This window comes from Vidua macroura, chromosome 13 (assembly GCF_024509145.1).
Source record: "Vidua macroura isolate BioBank_ID:100142 chromosome 13, ASM2450914v1, whole genome shotgun sequence".
NCBI classification, from domain to species: Eukaryota; Metazoa; Chordata; class Aves; order Passeriformes; family Viduidae; genus Vidua; species Vidua macroura.
The window spans coordinates 16,727,672-16,740,989 of record NC_071583.1 but is presented as its reverse complement, the minus strand read 5'-3'; the positions used below and the strand labels follow the sequence as shown (position 1 = coordinate 16,740,989).

Below are 13,318 nucleotides of genomic sequence, written 5' to 3'. Positions count from 1 at the left end.
ATCCATTTGCCGGGCTTACTACTGAGCTGTTAAATTGAGATGCATTTTTATTCCTGTTTGTTTATCAACCATTGCCTCCTCTCCAGCCAAATGCAACAATGCAGAGTAATCAGATTTGGCAGCCCAAGTGCTGGCTGTCCACTGCTGCAGCCACAATGTTTGCTCACTGTCACTCCAGTCACAAAGGATTTAATCCACTTGTGCTACACTGATCCATATAACACTGATTTTTCTACCCCTCTCACCTGTGAAACTTTCTGCTATCCACTCCTCTTAGAAAACAAATATAATTTTGTTATGTGTATATATATTTAAATTACAATAACTATTAATCACTGCAATTGTTATATGCTAGTTGCCTTTTTATCTCTCTGTCTTAAGGATAGAAACATCAGAAAGTGGCATAAATCAGGATAAGACTGAAGGACACTTCTTGATACCACATGGACCACAGTGCCATCCAGGCTGCCAAAAGGACAGATGTTCTTTGCTTTTCTACTGAAAAACAATTTCTGTCTTCTATGAAATTAAATCCAAACTGTCTTTTGAGTTCCAGTAAATACCCACTAGGGATGATCAGCCTTTTCCTTTGTAAGCCCTATCCATGCACAGCACCTTGCTCACTCACTCTAAAAAGCCAGACTGCCAGTCTCTCCCAGCCCTTATCCCCCACTCTTCATTTTCTGTTCTTTAAAAACCAAACCAAACCAAACTGCCGTGTTTTCTCAAAATATGTCTCTGGAATACTAAACTCGAACCACACTACCACTTGCCTGTATTTCAAATGCAATTCTGTAACATCAGCAGACTTAGACCAGCTCAGGTGATTTTTCTCCAGTGACAGATGAAGAAACTCTCAAACTTCTGTTCAAGTTTTTGATTAAAACCTGCTTTCCTTTACTTAATGCAATTCAACATTCAGTGTGTTTACAGTGCAAAAGAGACTGTTTGAAATCATCTGCAGGTCAGCCACTGGTCTCCCCTGAGTAAATTCTGTTTCCTTATGGGTTTTTCCCAGCTAGTCTTAAAGCAGCATCCAATAAAATCAAATTCCCATGTTTTAATATCACACTTTACATGTGTACTGTAGCACTGTTTGCAGCATGCACACTGGATACTATTCAAAGAGGCAAGAGGTCTTTGTTAACTATAAACCAGTTAATATTTGAAAAATTTAATCTAACAAACCCTCTTCAAATCCTCACACAATTTGCTATGAATGTCAGCATCAGTAATACAACTACTGTTTTATTTACCAAAATAAAAGAGCATATTATAACCTCCCATATCAAGGACTAAATAACATTTCCCTACAAAGCAAGAGGTTATAAAATACCCTGCATGTCATTTGTCACAGTAAGACTTGCAAAGGACACCAGAAGGTGACTTACATTTAATTCTGTCTTTACTTTTAAAATCTATTAAAATCTATCCATCTCCATGGTAACTCAAAACATATATTCCTCCCACACAGTTTGATTGATAGGTTATAGTTTTTGTTTTACAGTCAACCTTTTGTTTGTTTGAAAATACATAAAAACTGTCTAGTTGATCCTAATAATCTTAAATGATACCATAAATCTGTACGTGGCAGTAAATGAAAGGTACTGCATATATGGCTCCTTGTCATACTGTTGTTTAAACCCAATAAACTGCCATAACATCCTGTGTTCTTCAAAGCAAAATAACTTTCAAATAAATTATAATAGATTTTCAGATTTTCATGGTATAAGACTTGCTTACAAACAAATTTCATTTTACTCTCCTAAAAACTTACAACTACTTTTAATTCCTTAGAGTTCAGAGTCTTCCACAAATCACTATGAGATACTGACTACATAAAATTTCTTAAAATTAAGGAAAGAAAAAATAATAATTATGGGAACCTGTTATAACCTTAAAATATGAAGCACTTGAACTGAACTTCAGCAAGTTAGTTCTAAGGGAAGAAGTACTAAAATGGATTGCATTTTATAGCAGGAACCTAATAAATATTAAGTGTAATTTCTACATGAATACTGCTCTTCCAAGGAAGAAATGTAGAGAGAGGTCATGACATCCACTAAAGACCTCCAAGAAACTATAGGTAATAAATTGATGTAAAATCAAGTCTCAATTTGACAAAGTAAGAGAAGGGACTCTGCTCAAGTTTCCAACACACCTAAGCAGCACAAAAGTCTCTGATTTTACCTACAAAACCTTCTAACTGCCTAAGATAATGAGCAGATATAAATCACAGTGTGACACTTATACATTGAGGTCTTTATTCTGATCCCCACAACTCAAGAAAGATGAGACAGACTGGAGCAGGTCCAGGGGAGGGACACAGAGATGAGCTGAGGGCTGGAGATCCTGGCCTGTGAGGAAAGGCAAAAGCAGCTGGGTCCTTTCTCCCTGTGAATCCCATCCCAGTACTGCAGTGCCAGCACAGATGAGGCTCTCTGTCCACAAGGAGAAGACAAAGGGCAATGGGTGGCAATTGCACCAGGAGAGTTTTTATCCCAGTGTAAGTATGGTTGAATGCTTGTTTCAATAAGAACAACCATTCAATGGATTTGGACAAGGTGCTACATAATCCCATGTAGGATCCTTTTCTGACAAAAGGCTGGGCCAGATGATATTTCAAGGTCACTTCCAACCTGTAACATTCCATGGTTTATCTTCAGCTTCCCCCTCCATGAGTAAAGCTACTGAATTATAAAAATATCCACCATACAATGCTGAAATGTTCATTATTCTGCATTCTCCAAATCATTCTGCAGACGCCTATCATAACCCAATAAAAAAATCTTCAACTATTTTCAAGTAATCAAATAACAAATCTGCTAAAAGCCTCAGATTCAGTTGCTAAGCAATGAGATGATTTCTCAGTGCACTGTTCCCTCTGAGGAACTGAAGAACTAGATGCTTCTGGAAGTGGAAATATTTACTCTTCATTTCCCTTATATGCTGTGAAGCACTTAATAAGACTATCAGCTGCCCCAACCACCCATCTGAGTTTCTGGTCACTCCATGAAGATTCATCCTTCACTCCAAACATAGAAAGATATAAAAATATCCATACCACTGCTGAGCACTATCATCCAGAGTCCTGTCTTCTAAAGTGATAACTCCTCCGAGTCTCTCTGTTAATGTCAACTGAGGCCAGACAAGCTCTTCAAGTGCTTTTAAAATGACTCTCACAAACCTGAACAATCATCCTAAAGGAATTTTCCTTCAAGGTAACCTTGAAAATGACATGAAAATGAGAAAGAGGAAAGAGGGCCATGTATACAACCAATACTGTTTCTGTACATCTGTCTTGGTACAAATATCTCATCTTTCCAGGAGTCTGCTTGCACAGAATTTAAGAGTGTATTTAATATGCTCAGCCTCGACTTGAAGAAATTCTGTTCCTTGAAGGGAGACCTTCTGGTACAGCACATCCATTTTAGGTCATGTCACATTTTCTTCTGCCTACATACTTCAGAAAATGCATCAGCAATTCCATGTTTTATCAGATGTGGAGCAAAGCACATCTCACTGAATAAAAATATCTCCTAGAACGCTCCCTATAAGAGTAAACTACCTTAGTGATGCAGTGAATGGCATTTTTCAAGATGAGTTTTAACTAGTGCTTCAATTTTAGGGACACCCAAAACCACCCAAATCACATTGCTGCAATTGCACCAAGTCCTGCTATCCACTCTGTTCCTTAATAGGATCCCTCAGGAAATTTAAAAGGAGCCATTGGGAAATTGGTTTCACACTGAGCTGGCAAAAATTCCATCTATTCCAAACACCATTAGGTCTAACTTCTGAAAGTGGACAAGAAGTCACCCCACACATCCCCTGCTCCCCCTTGCATAAAAATAGAAAATTAATGTTATTGATCTGACCAAACTCTAAATTGGGCAATTATGTTTGGTCTCTCCACAGTCATCTGCTCTCTCAACAGAAATAGTCCTCACATCACATCTTAGACTCAGAGGAATTTTTTTTTACAGTTAAAATAGCTACTGTGCACCAACAGTGAGTTTCAGTGATCTCCTTAGCTGACTTAAAAACTCACAGGAGTCTTGTTTGACCTAATTAACAAAAGCTTACAGAGAACTTGCAGATCCTTTATTTAGAAGTAGTATAAAAATAACAAATCTTATCAACACATACAGGGTAAGAGAGAAAGTTAACAACCTTACTGGTATCATTTTGCTGTCTCAACAGAAGTCTGTAGACTGGTGTGGGCAACTACCTGAGAGCTGCACACACCCATTTCACTGTAACAAATGCAATTTTGCATCTTTATCCACCTCTGTGCCTAAACAAGTTTTTTTCTTGCTTTTCTGTTCTCTCTTCCTCATCCCTTTGGAGTAGGCACAAGAACAGGCTCAGCTGCTTACAGTGGTACACTAATAATCTCACTTTTCCTTTTTCCTCCACTCCAAATTAAGTACAGGATTGGGGATCACTGGCATCTTTTGCCTATTGCCTTTGCAATACTGGGAAACAATAAGTAAACTCCTCTTCTACGTTTCTTAGGATTTCACAGAAGGACATAGTTATGGTGTCCAAATGAATCTAAGGAACAACAGAGTATTGGAGCCAGGCAAAACAGCACCACAAGATACTGGGTCTGTGCACCTACTGACAGTAGTGAAACACATGAGTGTGTGCAAACACACACACATCTGGCCAGCTGTGGTTAGCACTAACCCTACCTACATTACCAGCAACTCCAGTGGTTATGTAGTACAGATTTTAAATACTGAGATCCACACTCACAGTGAACTCCCTCCTAATGATTTTTACAATAGCAGTGAAAGCAGGAAAAACCAAACCAAGTAGGTCAAATAGAACAGCAGCTCTTTTTGCCAGAAAGTAGCTACTAAATCCCATTGTTTCAGTGCTCATCTCTGGAGCCTGGATACAGGATACAGCCTGGATACAGATCAGAAGGCAAAGAACTGCTTTCCATTTTCCAGGGGCATGACACTGCCTTGCCTGCAAACAGATTACATATTGAAATAGGGGAAAATGTGCTCTTCACATAGAATCATAGAATGGTTTGGGTTGAAAGGGACCTTAAAGCTCACCCAGCTCTATCCCCTGCCAAGGGAAGGGACACCTTCTATTGTCCCAGGTTGCTCTAAGTTCCCCTGTCCAACCTGGCCTTGGACAATTCCAGGGATGGGGCAGCCACAGCTTCTCCAGGAAACCTGTGCCAGGGCCTCACCACCCTCACAGTACAATTATTTTTTCTTGTATCTAGTCTGAATCTGACCTCTTTTCATTTAAAACCATTACCCCTTGTCCTACTGCTATGGGCCCTGCTAAAAAGTCTCTCCCAAGAACCAAAATAAGTATTATCATCTTTACCCCTTTAAATATTTAAGTTCTATTCCTGATTACTCAGTCTATTTAAAAATAGATTATTTTTCAGTAGGCCTAGAATTTTTAACAAGGTTAAAGTTTTTTGCTAAAAATCCCACCCAATATAAATAACAGATTCTGATCATTTCCATCCAAGTTTTATTTGCATTGCTTTCCAATTGGAGAAAAACCTCTGGCATTTTCAAAAAAAAAATGCTGTTTTGTCAGCATTTAAAGAGTTATATGATCAGAATCCAACTACTCAGAGCATAGTTTGTTATCATAGTAAAGAAAACAACACATCATACATCTTTCTATTTCAAATTCATTTCAGGCACAGCCCTTTCTCTGTGAACTCATTACAGACAAATGCCTTTTCCTCCTCAGACTAAAACTTGGCTTTCACCTTGATAGCAGGAATTTAAAGAATATCACAGCCTTGTGCAATGCAATGATCTCAGGCTAACCTTTCTAATATATATTTCTCAGAAATCTAAACTAAGATTGCTGCACAACTCCTGTAACTCAAACCCATTCAAGCTTCCCCACGCAGTGTTTATTCCCAGTACTAGCACGGGCTCTCTGTGGTCAGAAGAAAATGAGGAAGATTCCCAATATTTTACACCAACTAATTTTCTGCAACTGTCTCAAAGCTGTGCTTTACTTCACCCTCTCATTTCTCACTGTTTTCCTCCTCCCTCCAATTTTCTGTCAGCAGAATTTCCTTATCTTGGAACAACATAATATCCCTCTCCAGGCAGTGTTTTAATCACTGCAGGCTTCCTGGGTATTACATCCCAGCTCCCATTGTTTCACTGAGAGACAAACACAAACCTTACAATGCACCTCAACAAGGTGATTGCTGGGGATTTTTAATTGAAACAAACTTGGTCTTTCAAACCATAATTCAGGTAGGGAGTTCACCAAAAAGCATGAGATGTACCTTTGAGCCTATTTAGAGATGTTAAGAGAGGCTGCTCACATTGTTTGGTAGCCCCACTGACCAGTGCCCTTTGCTGGCACTGACCTACTGAGGTGTCTGTGCAACAACCAGCACTTGAATTTCCCCTACAGTAAGAAATGTTTCTACAAAGCTGACTAGGCACAGCAGCATGATAAATAACATCAATTACATTTCTTAGATGATTCTTATTACAGTTTGGGAATAATAAAAATTTCTGTTGGTGCTGATCCAACAACAAACAAGGATTTCCATTTAGTCTTTCAGTATATTTTAAGGTGTGTCCTTACATAGCTTCCAGCATGAACACCAAGGATAAAATTCTAGTCCCAGCTCTGCCACAGGCACCTCAGTGCATTTCCTCAGGCTTCCAATGTACAGCCCACAGATGGGACAAATGTTTGTTATCCACTGAACAATGGCAGAAATTGTTCTGCCAGAAAAGCTGTGGTACTGTATCAGTGGAGATAAGAAATCACTGAAGGTGCTCAAACAATGGCAGCTCAGCCCAGGGAGGCTGGGGAATCTCCATTCAGAAGGAACTCAAAACCTGGCTGGGGCAGTCCTGTCAGCCTGGCACTGACCCTGCTTGGCATTGACCCTTCTTGATGATCTCAAGAAGTCTCTTCTAATCTAAACAATTCTGTGATTATTTCTATATTAGATTTTTTAAACTTTTTGTAAGTTTTGGGGGGAAAAAACCCCACAACACAAAACAATGTGTTTTCTGCTTAGAAGCTCTGCCAATTTCTTCATCATGGAGCAGATGCCTCCTTCCAAAGTTCTATGAGAACAGTAAATTCTTTCCCCTGTTATTTAAGAATACAATAATGTTTTGTGCAAGGTTATAAGAAATATAATGAGCTACAACAGAAAGCAGTCCCAGAAAGGAAAATCACTAAATGAAAGTTTATAGCTAGAGCTTTCTCTCTCCTTCCCCTCAAGGAACTGGTGTTAACAATAAAAAAGAAATACTTTAGTAGAAAGGAAGCTTAGCTCATTTGTAGGTAAAATGATTCCCCTTTTTCCAATTTAATGCCATTGCCAATATTACTGTTGTCATCTTCAGCTGACACTGGGGAGAGGGGGAGAAAAAAAAAATCTTACAGAAAGAAAACAGAAAGATCACTTTGTTCCCATACCTAGGGAGGTATGTCTATACAAAGGAAAAAGGAGAAGTACTAGGTGAAAAGAGTGGTATGAAACATGACATATACCATGTTCCCTGCCCCTCCTCCATTAGATCAAATCCTCCTTTCCAAGAAAATGCCTCCAGGGACATCTGACCCCATAGAAGAACTGGGATCAGTTATGGTTTCATAAGAGTTCATACGAGTTGATTGCTTTTTGAAGCACAGAACACAGCTGGTTATGCTGGAGATGCACTAGACTCACTCCACTGGATCATTCCTGGGTTGGTTTCCTAGACATGTAACTGTTGTCACTGCAGGTTGAAATGAGGAAACAAAGCTCCCTGCAGCTCTGTGTAGAGGTATTTCTTTAAAGGACAGGAAGGAAATGCAAGCTTAGACCACCTACAGTTCTTGATCCTAATCCTACAGTTAACACTTGCAATTACTAAGCTAAAAAAGAGAAAGTAAAAGCCAGGAAAAAATATCTTCAAATGCTCAAGTTTTTTAACTGCTGTGTCATGGGCTTTGGCTATTAAAATGTAAGAAAAGAAGAGGGATGAAAGCAAAAGTAGGAGGCATTATGTGACAGCAACTGAAAATTATATAAAAAAGATGTGTATAAAACTCAATGCACTTATCCTAGCATCTACTTCTAATTTATGGAGGAACAAGTGTACAAAACGTCCCACAGTTTGAGTTCTCCTTTCGGACTCAAGGCACTAAAACAACTACTTACAAACTGTGCTGAATAATTTTTGACGTCTTTGATGGGACTTGCAGAAGTATTATATTATATTATCTGTTATATTGTTTCTTACATACTTAATAGCCCTTTAAAATTGTTGCCTTTTTTTATAACAATGAAATTTTCAGATCTGAAGGTAGAGTTTCAGAACTGCAGAAAGTTCCAGCGCAGTCCAGGTAACTCTCACATGATCCATTATTCTGCACTTAGGGAACCCCCATTAAATACAAGGAATCCAACAATTCTGATATTGATTCTGATGGATTTTGAATGCACAAAGGCAGGCAACATTTCTCCCAGGGTATTAGAGATGTGCAAGGAGAGGAGCACTGCCCTTACCACATACAACTGTTTCCAGAGCACGGCCCATTCCTGCAGCGTCGCTGTGACTTCAGTCACCACAGAATCTTCAAGAGGAACAACTGTTTCATATTGCCTGTAGAAAAAGAGGAGGAAATTAGGAAATGTAGCCTGGAAAAGGTAGAAAAAGAAATATGACAGCACAGTAATTTGTAGAATTCCAGAACTTGAATTTGTTCAACATAAGGAGAATATCTTAAGGAGATCATTTTGTCTGTTATATAACTGAAGCAACTCTGGAGTCATAGCTACTGTTCTTCCATTACATTCCACGAGATTAAGCTTATGTGAAGCATTTCCTGGTTACCTGTTCAAAAGACATCACTTCATTCTAATCAAGGTCAATGAAAAGTTTTCATTACTATAGCATGTTAAATTAACTTGCCTGTAAAGTGGGGTCCTTCACAATTTGGGTCCCTTCCTTCAGCCAGTCCACCCCTTTTTCCCCCCTTCAAAAATGTTAGCCAATATCAAAACTACCCAAAAAACCTGCTGTCTACTAACCTGTCCTAACCAGAAATCTTTTTTCAACATTGCAAATGAAATATGAGTGATCTATCCTCTAATCAAAAAAATAAAACTTGTTCCTTTGTGGTAAAGATTTTCTAAAACCATTAAAGGAGAACCACAAGAGTGGTTTGGACTGGAAGGGACTTCAAAGCTCATCTCATTCCACCCCCTGCCATGGGCAGGGACACTTTCCACTGTCCCAGTTGCTCCAAACCCCACCCAAGCTGGCCTTGAACACTTCCAGAGATGGGGCAGCCACCACCTCCCTGGGCAACCTATGTGAAGGTTTCACTGCCCACAGCCTAAAATGTCTTCCTTAAATGTAAGCTCATCATCATTCCCTGTCTGATTCCTACAGACCCTGCCAAAAGCCCTGTCCCCATCATCTTACAAGCCCCCTTTAGATACTGAAAGGCCACAAGCTCTGTCCAGTGTTCTCTCCTCTCCAGGCTGACCAACCCCACCTCTCCCAGCCTGTCCTCACAGTGGAGTGCTCCAGCCCTGGGGACAGTCCCTGTAAGTCTCTAGGGATGTTTGGGGCAGTGAGCAGGTGGCTGTGTGGTGTTCAGCTACCTGCCAGCTTCAACAATAACATGCTCTGTTATTTCACAAGTGCTTATAATGGCACTTGAAATATATTGTGAAATAAAGAATTTTCAAACAAAACATGAAATAACCACACCCCTCTGGTTCAGAACTGCATTACATTCTGTTGTGTCAATTGGTGCATGAGGCTTTGATACTTTTAAACAGTCTATCAGCTTTCCTAATAAGTACCTGAACTAGTTGCCCTTCACAAACTCTAAACTAACATCAAGGACTAATTAACTACACATCACTGGGAACTGCTCCTTCCCCTAAGGGGATACACATTAGGAGTGGTTATTCTATGCAACATATATAATTTTATTACACTCCAAAATTATGAAGCATCACTATTACAGCTGCCCTTACTGAGGCCCTTCGGGAACAAATCTACAATTCAAGACTATCAGAAGTCACCTGTTATTCTGCAGGTAGTTCACTAAGTGCCATTTAATACATTTTATCTTCCACATTTAATTTGTTGCCTCAGGTCACTGTCTGAAACACTGCAATTATAAATCTCCCCACAGCAGCCTTTATCTGGAATATGCAAGTAAAAGCAGCAGTGAAAACACAAGATATTGATTTCAGGAATCTCAGTCAATCTCACAGGAAACTTTGCAGGTTCCAGAGCCCCCAGTCAGTCCCCATATCCCTGACATGACATTGTTGCTATTCACATTAACTGAAATAAACCCACTGCCAACAGCACATGAATACAAAGAGAAGGGCAGAAGTTTTCAGCAGTGCACTTCAATCACTCTTTGGGTGAGGTGGGGAGGGCTGGATCCTTTGGAAAGCATTCAAGGTAACACAGCTCTGACTCTGAAAATCTGTAGGTAAATGAGATGGGCTGTCTACTGATTGATGCCTCCATAACAAATAGGAAAATACAGTATTTTGCCAGTTAGAGAACAAGCAGAAATGGAAGAATATAAGTAGAGTTCTTAAATGCATGTGTTTCAGATGATACCTCTAAAGTCACAATTTTATGAGCCAAAGCAAACAAGAGTAAGCATCAGACTTGATTCTTGCTATATTAAAAACAAACAAGCCAACCCTTAATTCTGTAGAATTACATTTCATTTTCAAGCCCTCATACACAAAAAAGATACAATGAACTAGAACATCTCTGTAAGTTTCAATAATTATTTTTTTCTTTCCCTTCTAGATAAAAAGCACAGTAGCTTCTTAAAAAGAAGGAAGAATACTCACCCTCTGTTACTGACAATCGCCTTTTTCAAGTGAATATAATTTGCAGGAAAAATCCCCTGCAAGAGAAAAAAATCTGTCCATTAGAAAAATACATTTGCAGTTTTCAGCATTGGTAACCTAAGCCACAATAAATAACTGCCAATATATCTATTAAGAATCCCCCAAACAACCATTGTGTCAAAGCTGCCAGTCAAAATTCTACATTCAGATTAGTAACAATTGACTGGTTTAGTCTGTCTTAGACCAGGACACCAAACTGGACCAAACCTCCACCTGGGAAGATCAGAAAAGTGGCTCTTCTGCAGTTTGCAGCACAGCACCTGCAGCTCCCAGAGCGGGCTGATGCTGACTAGGAGTGACACAGGCAGAGGCTTAAAAAGACAAATTAAACAAAAACTAAATGTCCTCCATCAAATTTGCATTGAACCCCCAAGGACAGAAGTATTCTATTACTTGCATACCCTGGAGCTGTCAGTTTTTTTCCCTTGACACGGAAAAGCTGTTCAAACCCACTTGGGACACCTCCAGTTATTTGTCTTTTGCTGCTCCCACGAGGGCTGGACTCTGACCTTGCCTGTGCCAGTGTGCTCTTGTGTGTTGAGACATGGGGAAAAGAGGTAATTTAATCCAACCTTTTCCCAGTGTTCCACAGTCCCTGTAAAGCACACGGCCCTGAATCCTAACAGCAAAGTCTGTCAGTGTGTAAGAACAGCAACCTGCACTTCATGGGGAAATACAGAAGCAGCATTGGAAATCTTTGGATTAAAAACCATCTGACAGGCTCTGACAAAATGTCAGCAATCAAGTGTGGGCTTTCACTTTTTAGAGCTTTTAAACCATAAAATTTTGAAAGAAAAATTTTGGGGGGGGGGGGCAGGTTGAAAGGAATATTAAGTACATAAGATTCCAAATGCTAAGGAAAATTCCTTCTTGCTCATAGGCAAGACTAAAACTACAGAAGGAAAAAAGCTGAATCTCAGAGGAATGGCTTCATCAGGAAAACAGTAAATGTGCTTGCTTTCAGCCACATGAAAATCTAGAAAGAAAATAAATGATACTTCACTTCCTTGTTTGCTTCACTTCTAGTTAATGCTGCTTATTTCTGGTATCTAAGAAACCAGGGAAGCTTTGAAGGGCTCTCCTATCAAAACTGAACATACACACAAGCAGGAGTGCCAACACACACAATGACTGCAGACATTTCATTAAAAGAGTATTATAGTCATGACAATGTAATACAGGTAATTTTCTATTCCATAATACATAGGTATTAGGTAAAGATGAGGGATCTGGTACTCTTCTCTCTTTAAATACAAGCAATATTTAAGCCAACAGATAAGAAAGTGAAGCTCATATAGAAGCACCCATTGGTATGTTTGGATACAAACATTTTAAAAAACTTAGATGTCCTCACAAAAACAATCATACCAGAACAGTCAAAAAAGTTCTCCAAGAGCAAAAACAATGGAAAAAAAAAAAAAGCAAATCATCAAATCAAATGGTTAAACCACAGAAATCTGAAACCACCCGCAATGTCTTACAAAATCCTTTTTCAACAGACTTTTTTCAAAGTTGTCTTAGATTAATAATTCAACTTATTAAATGTGTTCTTTAAAATGCTGCATTTAAGCAATGCAATATCAGCCACCTATGCTTTTCTGAGGGGAGAAGGGTGGAGAGGATCAAACTGGATTAGATTTATAAATGTTGAAAAAATTACATGTTACATGTCAGGAAGGTTTCTGATCCTCTGAGTGATTAATGAGTATCACTCAATTTAAAAAGAAATCCAATCCTCCCACAGGAAAAAAGTTAGAGAAGGAAAATGAAAACTTTACTGGACTGCAACAGTAAAATAGATTTAATCTGCCATTAGATTAACAAATGCATTCATGCTTACCTTGACACTGGGCTTCTTAATGGAAACACCTCTGTACCAACCTGAAACCAGATAAAACACATTATAATTATTTGTGGCACTGCTGTCTTTACACAGAAGCAATCTGACTACAGCTATGCAGTTACTGAGATAATCTAAAAAACCAGCTGTGCCTCACATAGGTGAAATTCTTAAAATATTTTTTTATTAGGGTGTTTTGTAAAAATTACTTTTATTTTGCTCTGCACTAATGACAAACCCTCAACAACCAGCAATGCTCTTGTTTCTTCCCACCAGGAATAAAAGCAGATTAGCTAGTTCCCATTCTAACAATCCTTAGTCACTGTGGCAAAGATTCATTCAGCACTCAGGGAAGAGTCTGCACTGAACACTTCTTCCAGGCTGGCACATGAAGCTTGTTGCAGTGTTTATCTTGACAAAATCTCCAGACTTCAGAAACCTGTAAAAGCCATTATCATACATTTCTAATGTGCTTTAAACAAATACAAATTCTTTGCATCTGTCTGGTCTTACATATGTCTGAGTAGAGAACAGGCTTTAGGATCTAATTTACACAGCCC

The 13,318-nt window shown here is 39.0% G+C and overlaps 1 protein-coding gene across 1 annotated transcript in view; it reads right to left on the bottom strand.

Annotated features, from left to right (window-relative positions):
• The window catches only part of DOCK3 (dedicator of cytokinesis 3), a 183,947-nt gene that overhangs the window by 143,540 nt on the left and 27,089 nt on the right, over positions 1-13,318 (bottom strand). Inside the window, exons 3-5 of the mRNA XM_053989064.1 lie at positions 12,759-12,799; positions 10,859-10,914; positions 8,528-8,624 (exon numbers count right to left, since the gene is read on the bottom strand). Coding sequence (XP_053845039.1) covers positions 8,528-8,624; positions 10,859-10,914; positions 12,759-12,799 — 194 coding nt within the window. The remainder of the gene's footprint in view (positions 1-8,527; positions 8,625-10,858; positions 10,915-12,758; positions 12,800-13,318) is intronic.